Source organism: Myxocyprinus asiaticus, chromosome 6 (assembly GCF_019703515.2).
Source record: "Myxocyprinus asiaticus isolate MX2 ecotype Aquarium Trade chromosome 6, UBuf_Myxa_2, whole genome shotgun sequence".
NCBI classification, from domain to species: Eukaryota; Metazoa; Chordata; class Actinopteri; order Cypriniformes; family Catostomidae; genus Myxocyprinus; species Myxocyprinus asiaticus.
The window spans coordinates 37,371,196-37,389,190 of record NC_059349.1 but is presented as its reverse complement, the minus strand read 5'-3'; the positions used below and the strand labels follow the sequence as shown (position 1 = coordinate 37,389,190).

Here is a 17,995-nt window from a genome sequence, read left to right as displayed (position 1 = left end):
TATGTTTCCGTAGTGCAGTCTTACCATTTGCTCCATAATTAATAGGTTGGTTACATATGTTGCAAATTGCCTTGCCTGGTTCACTGATTTTACTGAAACAATTCAGTTCAAGGGTGCACCCTTCAACCTGGACACTCTCCTGCAACCAACTCCATTTAAAAGATTTTTTACCCCTTCATCAATTGTCTTTCCTTCAGGGCTGTTCACATCTATCCTAGCCATGAGTTTATGGAAAGTAATTTATGGAAATAAATGACATGTAGATTTGTAATTCATTTATCTGACAGTAAAATGACAAATACAACACAACAAATAGACTCTAATGTTAATAATAAAATGTTAAATCAATTATAAGTCATAAGTCAACATCAGGAAGGAGGCTAAATCCTATAAGCAACTATTTTCCTGAAATAAATTTCACATTTGGCCACACAAAATACGAACCATTGTAATTACTCAATTCTGATTGGCAATTTTAGTTTTATCAGTTACATTTTTTTTTAGCAGTTTAATAGTCAACTAACAATGTTTAATCAAATAGGTTGATACTTTGTGCAAAGCTGTCTTATGCTGATGTTAAATATGATTAACAAATGGCATTCCTTCACTACTTTGCATCAGCAATAATTAATTTCAGCAATAATAACACACGTAAAAACTTAATACTGTGGGCTCAGGAGAGCTCCACACACAGCCGCTACATGGCGCTTCTAACTCATGAAGTGCTGTCGGCATTAATCGCATGTAATAATAGTATTTAAAAATGCAGCATTTTGCAGTTTTAGTACATTTAAGTAGACCCTTTGTTCCAGTGTGACTTAGAAACGAGGAGTAAGTCAAGCATTTGTACTGTTGTAAGCCATTAAATCGTGGAACGGCCTTAAAATTGTTTAAGGCCATTTCGTGATTTCAGTCTATATATAGTCTATAATGTTGCTTTAATGGATATCACATAGACAAGCAAGAATTCCAAAATGTTAAGGTTTCACAGCGTTTTGTAACTTATACTGTCATGTCCTTTGCAGTTTCACACCAAAGTGAAAACTACTGTTAATAAAAATGACACTACATGTTTTTATGAGTACCAATCCATCTATGTTTGGTGTCTATTTTTCACAGACTCTCTGGATTCATTAAGATAAAGATGACTTACCTGAATTACGTCCCGAATGAAGCAGTCGTTCTGCGCACTCTCAACAAGCATGAAGCAGAACGCTGAAAGCGCCAAGGACCCAGTTGGCAGGTTGGATGACGACGACGACGCGTGCAATCCCCCCTCCCCAAAAATAAAATCGGATTTACGCAATTTACACGGATCATCCCACCGAGGTCATAAAAAAAATAAGGAAATCTGTATTTATACAGAAAAATCACATCCCTGCTGAATGTACTGAATGACCAGGTTATCCCATCATTGTATTTTGTCTTCCCTGATGGCACAGGCATATTCTAGGATAACAATGCCAAAATTAATTGGGCTCAAATTGTGAAAGAGTGGTTCAGGGAGCATGACGAATCATTTTCACACATGAATTGGCCACCACAGAGTCCTGACCTTAACCCCATTGAAAGTCTTTGGGATGTGCTGAAGAAGACTTTACGGAGTAGTTCGACTCTCCTGTCATCAATACAAGATCTCGGCCAAACATTTATGCAACTCTGGATGGAAATAAATGTTGTGACGTTGCTTAAGGTTGTCGAAACAACGCAACGACGAATGCACGCCGTGATCAAAGTTAAAGGCAGTCCAACAAAATTTTAGAGTATACAACTTTTTTTTTTTTTTGCCCAGGCAGTGTATAATTCAGAATGTTGTGGTAAGAATTTACAAAAAAGGTAGTATACTGTATATACATTAGATAATGAACTAATGTTTAGATTAATAAATTCTATACCAGCTATTTTCATGCCCGCCTGTACTGCCTGCATATCAGTAAAACAGAGTAAGACATACTGAAGAGGCCGAGGAGTTGGATCCAGCTGATCTGCTCATCCGAGCTGTAGCTGTGCTCATCTGCCTCATTGCTGAAGTCTCTGAGGTGGTGCAGTTCAAACAGGTTTATCACCGTGATGTGGACCAGTTGCTGAGAGCTGAAGGCTTTTTGGAGAATCAGTCTCTGTGGAACAATTCATTAATGGGAATATTTAAGCGTGCACACCGTAACAAAGAAAGACTAAAGGGAGATCTGCCAAAGTACTATTCCAAACATCTCCCAAGTTGTTGGTGCAAACAATGGTCTTAGTGAAATTAAGCGCTACGGCTGGTGTTTTTGGCTGTACCTGGAACTGCTCCTCAAGTTTCTCTCTCAGGGTATTGAGCTTGTCCAGGCTTTTGCTGAGATAAACATGGCCGTGGAACTTGATGAAGGCCTTAATGAAATCAGACACGCTCCATTTTGTTTTGATCTCATCACGGCTGTGGGTTAACGAGACACACGTGACAATTAAGCACAAGTTTAATTAATCTTTCATAATAACAAACACAGAATGACTTTGTTTCCTATAGTGATGGTACAATATGAAAAATCTACCGTACCTACATTTTATCTAAAGATCACTGGACTTTAACTCGAAATTCTAATGTGTGCAAAATTAGATAACCCTGTATTCAATTTATTATTTTACATATTGTCTGCAAGTCCTTCAAAAACATGATCGGACCTCTCAAGAGCTTTGGAAAGAGCTTTTTGTAGATTGGTAGAGGCAGCAGGGAAGGGGAATTTGACAGCAATGCTCCTGCAGTAGTAGAAGATCGTTGTGAGGTGGTCTCCTTTAGAGGAGGCCAGTATGGCGAGTTGATTGTAAGGTTGACCTGGAATAGAGTGGGATATAAAAAAATTATAAAATAAAATAAAAAATCCAGTTTAGGTGTTTTTAGTTTTAAATGGTAATGTGTCTGAAAATGTGTAGCATGCACAAAAAGAGACTGACCATTTGAGGGAACGAGTTGAGCTGCATGTCTGTAGTATGACTCAGCTTGGCTGGTTTGGTTGCGATAACGCGCTGTGAATTGTATAAAGGAACAAATAAACCTTAAGCAATGAAATCCTCCCACGCATAACATTTTTCCCATTTTCCATGTTTCTAAATCCAATATAAATGTGCAACATATTTCATAGAATCTAAGAAGATCCCAAATTAGATGTTGAAAATGAAAATCTGTCATCATTTACTCAACCTGATATTGTTCCAAACCTGTATAATGCATTTAGGCAACATGTTAGGTACTAACAGCCGCAGTCACCATTCACTTTCATTTGATAATTTTTTTTATTTATTTTTTTGACACACTGATGAGCCAAAACATTATGACCTCCTGCCTAACATGCCGTTGGTCCTCCGCGTGCTGCCCCGCCAAGGCATGGACTCTACAAGAACCCCTGAAGGTGTCCTGTGGTATATGGCACCGAGACATTAGCAGCAGATACTTCAAGTCCTGTAAGTTGCGAGGTGGAGCTGCCATGCATCGGACTTGTTGGTCCAGCACATTCCACAGATGCTTAATCGGATTGAGGCCAGGGCAACACCTTGAACTCTTCATCATGTTCCTCAAACCATTCCTGAACAATGTGTGCAGTGTGGTAGGGTATATTATCCTGCTGAAAGAGGCCACTGCCATCAGGGTATACCATTGCCATGAAGGGGTGTACCTGGTCTGAAACGATGTTTAGGTAGGTGGCACGTGTCAAATTGACGTCCACATAAATGGCCGGACCCAGGGTTTCCCAGCAGAACACGGTCCAGAGCATTACACTCCCTCCAACGGCTTGCCGGCTTCCCACAGTGCATCCTGGCGCCATCACTTCCCAAGGTAAATGGCCCACATGTAAATGGCCATCCACGTGATGTAAAACAAAAAAAAACAAAAACAGGATTCATCAGACCAGACGACCTTCTTCCACTGCACCAAGGTCCAGTTCCGAAGCTCGCGTGCCCATTGTAGGCACTTTCGACGGTGGACAGGAGTCATCATGGGCACTCTGACTGGTCTGTGGCTACACAGCCCCATAAGCACCATCATTCAAATTTTCTGTGACTTGTGCCACAGTAGACCTTCTGTTAGTTCAGACCAGATGGGATAGCCTTCGTTGTCCTCGTGCATCGATGAGCCTTGGGCACCCAACATCTTGTCACCTGTTTGTGGTTTGTCCCTCTTCGGACCACTGTCAGTAGGTACTCACCACTGCTGACCGGGAGCAACCCATAAGCCTTGCCGATTCAGTCATCTGGCCATAACAATTTGGCCCTTGTCAAAGTCGCTCAGTTCTTTACTCCTGCCCATTTCTCCTGCATTCAACAAGTTGACTACGAGAACTGTTTGTTTGCTTACCATCTAATCTACCCAGACCTTGACATGTGGCCATGTTAGGAAATGATCAACGTTATTCGCTTCACCTGTGAGTGGTCATAATGTTTTGGCTCATTAGTGTATAACAATAAGTGAATGTGACTGAGGCTGTCAATCCCTAACATTCTCAGAAGAACAAAAGTCATACAGGTTTGGAACAACATGAGGGTGAATAAATGACAGAATTTTAATTTTAAGGTGAACTTACCCTTTAACAACCCATCGGATTACATATATCAACAAATCAATTTTATTCATTGCATCCTGTGCAGGCTCACCAATATCTCCAAGATGGACGAGACAGTGCTGGCAGATGTAAGAACAGGAGCTGGGCTGGGGCTTCACAATGGCACTGGTGCTGCTCTGTTTATTGCTGATGATGCCAAGCTGAGATGATTTCACACGGCAAGGCAAGTCCACATTAAACACTGTGCACAGCTCCTGCAATAACTGAGGGGACCGATGTAAAGATAATTACAAATGGTGTCTTCTTTTTAAAACCAGAATACATTACAATTGGTCGTGTGACACATGGCCTGTCTGAAGTTACCCACAATCTGCTTAACAATGAGCCTTGTGTAATACTGGAACTTACTTGTGTATAGAATCCACTAGCTGCCTCAAGAAACAGGGAGAGATTGGCCTGCACTTCACTTCGATTGGGGTTGGCCCTGTTCTTAGCTTGACTCTGTAGTGTTGTTATTTGATTCTTAAAAGCATGGTTCCAGCTGGAAACGAAAGTGTTTGGGGAATAAAATGACAGTCAACCAGATATGTTCAACATGATGCACAAAATCAAGTGACTAGTCAGACATTTAAACGCTCAAAACAACTTGCTTTGCAAGTTGCATTTATCACTTAATACAAGTAAATTACATGAATCAAAGTATTACGCATTATAGGTATTCTTACAGATCTTGTTCCACTTTCTTGTCCAGGGCATACTCCAGGTCTGTTACCAGCATTTTCTGGTATAAGTCCTGAAGAGCCTGTCGTGATGTCCAGACCTCCGCTGCACCAAGCTTGGAATCTGTATGACACAGGGAATGGAACATATTAAACGGCAAATTCTGCAACCACACTGTAAAACGTGACTGCGTCTAACAGCGCCTTTTGGTTCATTCGTGGAAAGATCTGCATGTCTTAGTAACCACATTCAATGCCATGGTTACCAGAGTGACAGGGTTTTATGATGACAAATATGAAACATAGCCAAAGATTCCATGCAAGCTCATAAATCACATCAACAATTCTGATAAAAAGCATATTATTAATAGCTCTGAAATCATTTAAACAACTTCATTGTTCTTGTGTGATTATTTTAAAGAGGACAGGTTAAGACAATAATTTAAAATAGCACATTAACAGATAAAAAGATATTTACAAAAATGTATATCTGATGATGACAGTTCTAACTAAAACAAAATTAAAGATGAAACTGTATTGTTAGAACATACCCGTCATGTCAGCCTTCAGGGCCTCTGCCTGCCTGCTCCGGAGAAGAAATGAATATGTTAATAACATTGCACAGTAAATGAGGAAACACTTTGGAAGAGAGAGACATTGGGAAAGGTCTGCTGAACACATCTCTGGAACGTGTGCAGACTATTGCAGTTTAGGATCCCCATTGTTATATTGACAAACTCAGGGACAATTTTAATTTGTCCTATTGCACCAATAAGTTCAAATGATAACACAGAGGGCAACTGTTAAGGCAATATCAATGGTAGTTTATGCAGCTGGAAATTAGAGCCGAGTATTTATACAGATACATCGGGAAATCTATATTTTTTTACCCTGTCCTACTGGAAATACACCAGAATTTCAGAATTATGTCAAAAGCCTTTGTAAATAACATACTTGTTAGTGTGTATTTTGCGTGCCAAATAAACAATACTAATTGGCTTGTGCCACTAGCTGGGTTTCCATCGTAATGTTTCGCTTTTTTTTTTTTTTGCTCTCCAATTTGTAATGCCCAATTCCCAATGCACTCTAAGTCCTCGTGGTGGCGTAGTTACTCGCCTCAATCTAGGTGGTGGAGGACGAATCTCAGTTGCCTCCTGAGACTGTCAATCCACGCATCTCCACGTGACTTGTTGAGCGCATTACCGGAGACATAGCACGTGTGGAGGCTTCATGCCATCCAACGCAGCATCCATGCACAACTCACCACGCGCCCCACCGAGAGAGAACCACATTATAGTGACCACAAGGCGGTTACCCCATGTGACTCTAATCTCCCTAGTTTTTTTTTGGACAAAAAGAGTCATAATGTAGTATTACACTACCTTTTTTTACCCTGTTTCTGGCCCTCTATCTGAAACATTTCAGATAGAGGTAGCCAGCTGGTAGGTAGCTGTGCAGTGTGTAAACCTCACTCCCCTGGCCTCAAGAGGCATACTAGCGACAGACGCTAGGGACTGTAGCCTTCAGCCTCCTCGTTAGTGCGCCGCCTCCCATGCCGGAGACCCCAGTTCGGATCCCGCTCGGAGCGGGTCGAGCAGGACCGGTTACACTTACATATCAAACAAATTCAGGCAGATGAAACATTACAATAATACTTGTTACTTACCAGCATTACTATCATGTCCAATATTGTTGCCACTGCTACATCTTTCAATACAAGTTTCGTTGCAAAGCCTGAATCCTTGGATCTTAAAAGAATTGGTCAATAAATCCAAACACATAATCCCACATTGACACGTTCAGGATGTTCGTTTGAATTAGCCAATCATTCCAAACGTTAGGATCCTTCAAAAAGCTATGCAGAGACACAGTTTTCCCACAACTAGTAACACAACAACGTCTGGGGACCTAACTTAACTCTTTTCACTGGTTAAAAACAAACTACAGTTACAATATTACCATTTTTAGTGTTGCAGAGACCTAGTCTCGCATAGCCAGACCTATAACTTCACCAAAGTTCTGGGCTCTATAGCAGCTTCAACTGGCCAAGAACAGCCCATTTAGACAGGAAAAGCACTTTAACTCACATGTTAAGCGACCAATCATGGACGGTTTTGTCATTACGGGGTGTTTAGGGGCAGGGTTATCAGAGATGTATAATACCATAATGTAAGACCAACATGGGGAAATAAATAAGTTATATAATGGCGAGCGAGTCTCCACGAGTAACTGCACACACGACACATGGGAAAATAGTGGAAAATGTGTAGAGAGTCTAAGTACAGCACAGAAAACCTTTTTATAGAGAATTTCACAGACATAAAATAAAGCGCTGCTCGTGGATATCCGCTTTCCTTTCAGCTATGTGCCTCAAATGAAACTTTGAATATCTTTAAAAGATTTGATGTTACTAACCTGCCAATTTTGGACAAATTCTGTGATCAGCCCATTTCATCCTCAAAAGGCGCTCATTATAGTAACGCCGAAACACGCCTCTGTTTCCAGGCAGTCTTATATAAATTCCTGTGTAAGCATCTGCTCGTGGAAGTTCCATCAAATCAGCCAATCAGGTTTGGGCTGAGTTGATAGAGAAAGCGTTTTCCAGTTTTGTGAGCTATGTGCATCAGAAGTAGAACACGGACTGCGAGCGGTCCGTGGGCATGCTGTCTGAGGCTGAGACCACAGTACCACAGCCGCTCTCTCTGACAACTCACCATGACAATTACCCATGTTGTGGAGGCAGGGCTATTCAAATGACACTGCACTGTGACATTACAACGTAGCTGATTTCAAAAGTCGTTTTTACAGAGTGGAAAAAACAAATGTTCTTTGTGGACTGGAGAGGAAGCTTTGAGTTCTGAAACTTACAGTATGTTTTTATAGCACAATGACCTCTTATATGTCAAAATATCAAGGAAAATTGGATTCCTCATGGCGTGACCCCTTCAAAAACAAATTCCTAAACATGCTGCCACTTAAGAAACACAACACAAATGCAAAACATATTCATGTTATGATAAAAGCGATCAGATGTGTATGCTATTAGGGATGGCACCGATCTGATACCTGGATCGGTATCAGCTCCGATACTGACATTTTTAGACAGATTGGGTATCGGTCTGACAAGCCCGATCCAAATCTGAAATTGTGTGTTAGTCATGTTCGTTACTGTCAAGCTCCAAAAATGACATAAAAGAACCATAAAAACAACACTGAAGTAGTTCATATGACTCATGCATTTTATTCAAAGCCACTTGAAGATTTGCGATAGCTCTGTGAATAACAAAAGGCTGTAAATATATCAAATGCACGCGCAGCGCCAGTGCGTTAGTAAATGGCACTGTTATGACACACACACACACACACACCACTCACAGCTATTTTTAGCCTTCACGCAGTGCAGAAAATTTAAGCGCTACTCACGAACAACATCTCAGATGTAGATGCTCAATAGTTTGGTTCACTTATAATATGCATTTAGAATTTTACCAGAATTTCAATAATAAGCAAATTAAACTACTGCGAACTTGCCTACAAACAGACACATGCAGGACTTCCTGGAGAGTTCAGAATGTCAAAAAACAAAAACAAAGGGTTTTAAAGTTAAAGGTGCACGATTGAGAAATATTACAGTTGTATTTAAAATTCTAAAAAACAATAATAATAGTAATAATAATAATTTATTATTATTATTTGTTTACAAATTATACAAAATATTTAAGTTGAATGGGTTCCAAAAAATAACTGTGTGAATGAAAAGTGGACTTATATCTTACAACTAATTTGAACAAAAAATAGATCTGAATCCTTTAAAATCCAGATAGAAAATTGAATTGTTTTTGCAAAAAAACAAAAAACTGCCTTCTTTTCTACGGAACACTTAGGCTGAAATTACTGTTAATTTTGCTGCTACATTATCCAGTAGACTAGTTAAAAATAAAGTTTTCCTTAATAAGCTATACATTTATATTGAATTATGTGTAGTTAGAGGTTTGTTTCTTTACATATTACAGAGTACCCCAATTAGTTCCACACAATAATGTAAATATATTCTAAACTGCTTATGCAAAAAAAAAACACTGGTATCGGATCAGGATCGGCTGATACTGAGATTTCAGATATCGGTGCATCCCTATATGCTATTGTACGTTTTTTGTATTTTCATAGCTTATCAGCACTTGGTAAAACAGAGGGAGAGGTAGTAACACTGAAACAAGAGCTTTCAGATAGAGAAGTGACTGAAAAAAGTCCCCATTACTTGACATAAACAATGCTTAGGCTATGTTGTTTCCAAGGGGATCTAACACAATTAGATACTCTAAAATGCACACCTCGGCATAGCTTTCCTTGATTTCCTCCAAAAAGAAAATAAACAAAATTAAGTAGCCTTTACAGGCCTTAAATGCTCACATCTTTGCTTATAAAAGGTCAAAATGAATCACGTTGCCCACCGCCATTGGAGCACTACTGACCAATGTCTTGTCAACACAAACTCTCTTCCACATGTGGGACTGCATACTATAAACATTTCCCCCATCCAATCAGAACAGGCTGAATGCATAGGTATGTCAGTGGTTGAACCATTTTGTATAAATACAAGTTCAGATGACATGAAAAAATTGGAGATAAAAACAAGTTTAAGCTCTTCTGAATGGGATCAAAATCTCGTCAAAAGTATTGTGGTCACGGATCCAAAAATAATACGCGTGAATCAAAAAAATAATAAGCGCAGATAATAAAAAAATAAAGTGCAAAAATAAATAAAAAGCGCAGATCAAAATAATAAGTGCAGATCAAAACAATTAGCGCAGATCAAAAAACAACAAGCATGAATCAAAAATATATAAACATTTAAAATATACTGCAAAAAAATAAATAAAAAAAATTAAAGCAAAGTCATCAGAACTGCAAACAAAATCATGTTTTCCATGGTTATATTACTGTTTTTTTGTTCTCTCTAACAATTTTGCTCATATTTTCATTTTTTATTTAATTTTTTTGTATGCTTACGCTGTATTTTCTTTGCTTTTGTTTCCAAGTTCTGCGCTTGGTTTTCCAAAACTTGTGAGGAGAGTTTCATGTAAATCAGGGGGAGTTTTGCATCCCTATTGGTCCACTAGTTCTTGATCGACAGCTCCTCCTCTAGCCAATCATTCGAAAAGGGGAGGTGACGTCACTCCAATGCAACTCCGACGGCTGCTGCTCAATATGATATTATTTGTGGTTGATAGATAAGCTTCTTGTGTCTGTTTTGAGTATTTTCTGCCAGCTCTAGGAAACAATGTGTTGTCCGAGTAGGCCATTATCATAGTCCGTTAACACATGTATCGAGTGAGCTTAATTTAGTTAGCAAAGTTTTAGTCTAGGCATTATTTAAGACTTCCTTGTTTGTAGGTTATTGGCTGTATATCTAAAAAAAATTAAAATAAAATAAAATAATAAATTGTGGATGTTTGATGCATGTTTTTACTAGCTGTACTAATGTAGTCACGGGTTCAAAACCCAACTTGATCCGCTATTCCATGAAATAAAATCCAGATCCCGACACCAAGGCCTGTTACAATACTGATGAATATAGATATGCTTACATATAATTGGACTTTTTTTTTTTTTTTTTATTATTATATCAAAAAGGTGTGCATTGTTGCTGACACCTACATGCACACTTTGGAGTTGGTTGTGTGCCTGTAAGTCATTTGCTTCTAATCTTACTGAAGTTGTGTTCTCTGTTATCGAAATATTTGTAAATGTTTTGGATATGCATGCTCCAATGTTGCCTGTATCTTTTGAGACGGCCCCTAAATTTGTGACTATTTGTGAATAAAGAACGTCCAACGTCAAGCCAACTTTATTGTATTATTTAATGATGTGGGGACGCTTGGTCACTTGTTTCTGATTTCGCTGCATTATCGTGGAAAAATAAACTACATGTAGCCGTGCAAACGTAGGATCAGTACATAACGGCACATTCAGCAACATGGAAAAGTGGATCAAGTTGGGTTCTGAACTCACCACTACATTGGTGCAGCTAGTAAAAACATGCATCAAACATCCACACCAACACAGCCTTGTTTTTTTTTTTAGATATGCAGCCAATAACCTACAAACAAGAAGTCTTAAATAATACCTAGACTAAAACTCTGCTAACTAAATTAAGCTGACTCGATACGTGTTAACGGACTATGATAATGGCCTACTCGGACAACACATTGTTTCCTAGATAGGGCTGGGACGATTCATCGACGTAATCGACATCATCGATTACAGAAATACGTCCATTTGCATAACATGCGTCAGTGCGTCGCAATGAAGTAATTAAAATGGCAGCGCCCAGTTTAAGTATGGATTCCCCCGAAGAACAAGCTGCAGTTAAAAACTTGCCTACAGTCATCTAAAGCGTGGGAGTATTATAGCCAGAGACCCGACAATGTGGTGCTGTGTAAGCTATGCAAATTGGAAATGGCTTATCACAGCAGTACAACCGCCATGAACAAACACTTGAAGCGAAAGCATCCCAGAGCGCTTTGTCAAGACGGCAGCACCGTAAGTCCTGTTTACTTTTTGTCCCCACCCAAGCATGACATATTAATATTACAACACGTGTTTCTGTTAGTAGTAGTCACTTTAAATTGATTTTCGAAATGTTTCCTCATCGCCCCCATGTTAGAAGTAATTTCTGCACCGCTGCTAACGTAGGGTGACCATACATCCTCTTTTTCCAGGACAAGTCCTCTTTTTCGGACCTTAAAAAAGCGTCCGGCCGGGAATTCTAAATTTGCGAAAATGTCCGGGATTCGGCTTTAGTTTCATTATGATGTGCATCTGGTCTAATACTTCATTGTGTGTGCACGCATATTTGCATTGCTTTAACCCCTCTTTGTAAGTCCCGCCTTCTCACACACCATTTGGTCAATTATAAGAGGCTTGCAGCAACTATTGGCCAAATTCCTGCCAGTCAATCTCTCCGCGAACGTGCAAAGCGCTGTTGTGTTCGGCATCAAACAGTAGCTTGACAACAGCAGCAAATGACAGCTGAGTGGAAACAATGTCCAAACGAAAGTGCAAATTTACAGAAGATCCGTGGGAAGCAGAATGTATGACATGTAAAGCTGGCACTTATGTGTCAGTTGCTAATAAAGGTGCAAGTGATTTAGAAGCACACATTAGCTCTGCGAAGCATAAAGGGTCAGCAAAAGGTGAAAGTTCATCAGGTAAATTAACGGACTACTTTTTGCGACCAGGTAAAATTATCATCACATTGCTTCATTTTCCATGGCCATTCAAAATAATACTAACAGTTAATGAAGGTACACTCATGGCATCAAATATTTTATTTTAGTACATGGACATTCAAAAGAATTTTGGAAATTTGTATATATATATGTTATGCTAATAGTGTCTTTCACTGTATTAAAGTTTGCATTCATAGTAACAATGTTTTTTGTTGCAGAATAATGCTCTGCAGTGCACACTTTGTTTCTTGTACATTTGTTTGTGTTTAAGAGAAAATGATTTAATCAAATATTGAAATATTAATGAGACAAGATTTGTATATTTATTTTGGGTTAATTAATTGTTATATTAATCAAGTAATAATTATATAAATCTTTAGAATAATCGGCAAATTAGTCGTTAGATTAATCGACTAATCTGAAAAATAATCGTTAGATTAATCGATAAAAAAAATAATCGTTAGGTGCAGCCCTATTCCTAGAGCTGGCAGAAAATACTCAAAACAGACACAAGCAGCATATCTATCAACCACAAATAATATCATATTGAGCAGCAGCCGTTGGAGTTGCATTGGAGTGACGTCACCTCTCCTCTTCGAATGATTGGATAGAGGAGGAGCTGTCGATCAAGAACTAGTGGACCAATAGGGATGCAAAGCTCCCACTGAATTACATGAAACTCTCCTCACAAGTTTTGGAAAACCAAGTGCAGAACTTGGAAATAAAAGCAAAGAAAAATACAGCGTAAGCGTACAAAAAAATTGAAATATGAGCAAAATTGTCAGAGAGCACAAAAAACAGTAATAACCAAGGAAAACATGTTTTTGTTTGCAATTCTGATGACTTTGCTTTAATTTTTCTGTTGTTTTTTTGCAGCATATTTTAAATGGGTTTATATATTTTTGATTCATGCTTATTTTTTGATCTGTGCTAATTATTGTGATCTGCGTTTATTATTTTGACTGCGCTTATTATTTACTTTGATCTGCGCTTATTATTTATTTTGATCTGCGCTTATTTTTGGCTCTGTGACCGCAATACTTTTGACCCCATACTTCTATTTTTCCTTTCCCTATTTCAATTACAAACCCATTATACTAAGTCAGTCATGTACCAGCCACTGCCTTTGCTCACTATCACTATGGAGATGAAACGAGGTGTATGGCTGTCATCACAGCACCATCATGCCTTCCCAACACTCCCCAGCTACACATCTCCTTCCCTCATGCTGCTTATCACATTTTTGCATTCAAATGGGGTGAAATGTAATGCAAACTGATTTTATTTTGAATTGGTCATTACCAGCAGCCAAATTAATAGACCCCATTCACGTCAAATCTCCCTCGGTCGTTTCGCCTCACATTGTTTTGATTTCCACATCAAAGTTACTGAAGCAAGTCGGCAACAAAAACATCGAGCTAAAAAGCCGGAGACTTGCAAATCAGACATTCACACAGTCTTTAAGGAGGGAAGTCTTTATTTGTTCTAAAGAAAGCACTTAACATGAAATACTTGTTGATTTTTAATTGAAAGTGTCCAAGTCGGTGCGCGCTATTGGAAATACAATCAATAACACAAGTAACACGATTAAAACGAGACCAACCACAACAGTCATCAACATAACTATCATATCATAGCTTTTAAAACAGCATTTAGGAAATACAAATTGTATCGGTACTGTCGCCTCTCGCTCATCACCGTAATACATTATTCAGCCTGAAATGAAAGAAAATCGAAACCAGTTCACAGCAGCTATGCTACATTATTTCCAATGAGGAAATATAAAGGTCTAATTTTCGAGGACAATCTTTTAAACATATTTAGTGACCCGAAGACGTAAGTAACTAATACAGCCTGTTTAACAGCGATCATGTGTGAGTGGTTTGTTTTCTGACTTCATCCAGTGGTATGTTTGTAGCTAACGCGGACTAACATCCAGTAGCCAGCACTTGTGAGTACACTCTCATAACAGCTGGCGTTGATACAAGTAACCAGCTTCTATCAATTAAATATCTCAATCAAATTAATTAAATATGCCGACATTTGGGGCAAATGTCAGCTATTTGTGTTTGCTTTAAGTTTCGTTGTCTCGTTAAGAGGCTAGCATGCTAACTAGCCTAGCGTCTAGCACTGACAGCCAGTGCTAGCCAAGCAACATTCCGATAAACTAGATGTAGCCTCAAAGATAAAAACACGGACTCAGTCGCCAATTCAAATCTGGGTATATCTGAATTTTACCTACCGTAAGTATTGGGCGCAGAGGTTCATCCTGTCGGATCGCCGGCCTTTAAACAACGACAGGCTCACAAGCTAAATCTACTCCCGGCGCCATATTGTCCATCACATCGTCATGGTGCAGACGTATACACAGAAGCGCGCTGGCCTACGTCACAGACCCCGCCCCCTTAAATTACAGTCATTACATATTATTATAATAATAATGTGTAGTTATAGGGTTAATAGTGCAACATTTTTAAACTTAGGCAACTATATGCTTTTTTTAAGTAACAAATTAAAATAATGCCTATTCAAAGTAACCACTTCAGAAATGGGTACTATAAACAAATTAATCTCCATTGAGTTTGTATCAATCAATGTGAGCCAACTTTGAACATTCTTCATAACAAATCTACTCCCCCCCCCCCTCCAAAGGAATAGTTGACCCAAAAATGTTTAATTCTCTCATCATTTACTTACCCTCATGTCATCCCAGATGTGTATGTCTTTCTTTCTTCTGCAGAACACAAAAGAAGAATATCTCAAATCTGTAGGTCCATACAATGCAAGTGAATGGTGACCAAAACTTTGAAGCTCCAAAAAACACATAAAGACAGCATAAAAGTAACCCATTTGAATCCAGTGGTTTAATTCATGTATTCTGAAGCAATCTAATCTAGTTTGAGTGAGAACAAACCAAAATATATCTCCTTTTATACTGCACATCTTGACATTGCAGTCTCTAGACACGATCATGATTTCATGCTTGATTACACTTCCTAGAACTTGACACATGTTCAGAGCACTAGATGGATACTAGATAGTGGAAAAGAAGTTATATTTTGGTCTGTTCTCACCAAAAACCGAGTGGATCGCTTTCAAAGACATGGATTAAACCCCTGGAGTTTTACAGATTACTTTTATGCTCTATTTATTTGCTTTACACTGCCATTCAAAAGTTTGGGGTCACTTGACTGAAATGTTTCTCATGATCTTAAAAACCTTTTGATCTGAAGGCATATGCTTAAATGTTTGAAATTCATTTTGTTGACAAAAATATAATTGTGCTAACATATTCATTTATTTAATTACAAAACCATAATTGTATAAAAAAAAGGGGGAAAAAAAGTTTTTGAAATGGATGATTTAGACCGAATAATAATTAAAAAAAGGAGCTAATAAGTGCCTAGTAATTGATGGGAACTCCTTCAATACTGTTTAAAAAGCATCCCAGGGTGATACCTCAAGAAATTTGTTGAGAAAATGTCAAGAGTACATTTCTGCAATGTCTATGCAAAGTGTAGCCACTTTGAAGATGCTAAAATATAACACAGTTTTGATTTATTTAGGATCTTTTTAGTCACAACACAATTCCTATAGTTCTATTTCTGTTCTTCCATAGTTTTAATGACTTTACTATTATCCTTAAATGTGGAAAAATAATAATAATAAAGAATGAGTAAGTGACCCTAAACTTTTGACCGGTAGTGTATGTAGCTTCAAAAATTTGGTCACCATTCATTTGCATTGTATGGACCTACAGAGCTGAGTTATTCTTCTAAAAACCTTAATTTGTGTTCTGTAGAAGAAAGAAACTCATACATATCTGGGATTGTGTGAGGGTGAGTGAATGATTAGAGAAGTTTCATATTTGGGTGAACAATTACTTTGTGTGTTGTTGTTCAACAGGTGGGCTTTTTTTTTTTTTTTTTTTTTTACCCAAAATACTTTCCTACTTTTGATTTAATCACCTTGAACAAAACTGAAAATTACAAAGAAGTATTTTTTCCTCAGAATAAATGTAATAAGTTCATGGATTCACATTAGCTGTGTACATTTGCAACATTTTATAGTATTAAAGTACTAAAAATGTAAGATACAATGACCTCACAATCAACCTTTAGACATTGCACATGATAAACTCATGGATCAGGAACATTTAGGAGTACATAGTGACAAACAGGTGTTTAGGAAAGTGCTGTGGTAGTTTTGTTGCTATTTAGTGTTTCGAGAGAAGATAAAATCAAAGGTGTATTTTACCCCAGGGGCCTTTAGCCACACATTGTACCCTACTTCAAGTCACTAATGGTTGTATTTTCTTATATTGTGGGAAGCTTGCTTATGGGGTATGAAACAATTTGTTAAGCTGAGTTATCTGTTTTCCACATTTGAAAGAGTCATGTTTGAGAGCTTTAGAGAGCTTTTTTTGCTTTTGGTGAGTCACAATGTGGTGAATCAAATACCTGTCATCAAGGACAGTTTTAGTTGTACAGATAAACAAATCACTATAATAATTTCATAACATTTGAGTTAAAATGTTAAATATGTTTCTTCAATAGAGACCAAATGGAATAAAACCAAGGTTGAATGAAGTGTAAGTCCTATCAGTGTGCTTCTATACTTGCATTTGAACAGGGTTCATCACATTTATATTACAATTATTCATTTAGAAGATGTTTTTTCCAGAGGGACTTCCAGACAAGCAGAAAGCAGAAGTGATTAATCTTAAAAGTGAAGCGTTTTATTCAAACAGCTGGGTTCAGCATCTGGACTTGTTTTAATTAAATTGCCGCAATGTCTATTGATGGCTAGTTCTAATTGCTATGAAAAGGGAATGGTCTGAGAAAGACAAATTTAGTGATGCTTTCTTCAAATTGATCCATGACTCACACTATTTGATACAGCCATAGGATCTTTTGTCTGAGACAGAGGCAACCAGTGTTAATGAGGCCTACTGGCTTACATTTACATTTAGTCATTTAGCAGATGCTTTTATCCAGAGCAACTTACAAAATGAGGAACATGAGCAATTTATCATACAAAAGCCGACAATATCTGCAGTATCGCACTGCTTGACTTGTCTTTCTTGTCTGAACATTGCCTGTACAACCTACAATAGCAAATATATTTAAAGTTTTGATAAACATTATAGGTGAAAATGCAATTTACCCACAGAGGATACTGTACTGACATGTAAAAAAAATAAAATAATTCTGGGTGGGTTTGTAGACTGTAAGATTAAAAGTGAACTTTGTACACTTTTGTGCTATGCTATGTCACCATGTATAAAAAAAAAAGAAATAAAAAAAATGCAACAGTATCTTCTAAGAAAAAAAAAACCTTGTTTGGAATTGCCATAATATTTGAAAATGTATCCTTGTTTTGTTTTAAGGAAGAATGGAGCACATCACTTTTGACCATGTGGTTTAATTTTATTAAGGTCCATTCATCCGAATAATATGAACAAAACTAATTCAGCCTAGCAAGAGATTGCCTAAATAATTTTCATGTT

General features: G+C 37.9%; 1 protein-coding gene across 2 annotated transcripts in view; it reads right to left on the bottom strand.

The window, feature by feature from the left end:
* Positions 1-14,837, bottom strand: part of LOC127442216 (nonsense-mediated mRNA decay factor SMG7) — a 35,843-nt gene extending 21,006 nt beyond the window's left edge. For both annotated transcript variants that reach the window (XM_051700078.1, XM_051700081.1), the window contains exons 1-9: positions 14,729-14,837; positions 5,806-5,837; positions 5,261-5,378; positions 4,944-5,076; positions 4,627-4,798; positions 2,932-3,003; positions 2,662-2,812; positions 2,281-2,416; positions 1,955-2,117 (exon numbers count right to left, since the gene is read on the bottom strand). In XM_051700078.1, coding sequence (XP_051556038.1) covers positions 1,955-2,117; positions 2,281-2,416; positions 2,662-2,812; positions 2,932-3,003; positions 4,627-4,798; positions 4,944-5,076; positions 5,261-5,378; positions 5,806-5,837; positions 14,729-14,754 — 1,003 coding nt within the window. In that variant the 5' untranslated portion in view covers positions 14,755-14,837. The remainder of the gene's footprint in view (positions 1-1,954; positions 2,118-2,280; positions 2,417-2,661; positions 2,813-2,931; positions 3,004-4,626; positions 4,799-4,943; positions 5,077-5,260; positions 5,379-5,805; positions 5,838-14,728) is intronic.
* Positions 14,838-17,995: the final 3,158 nt, after the last annotated feature.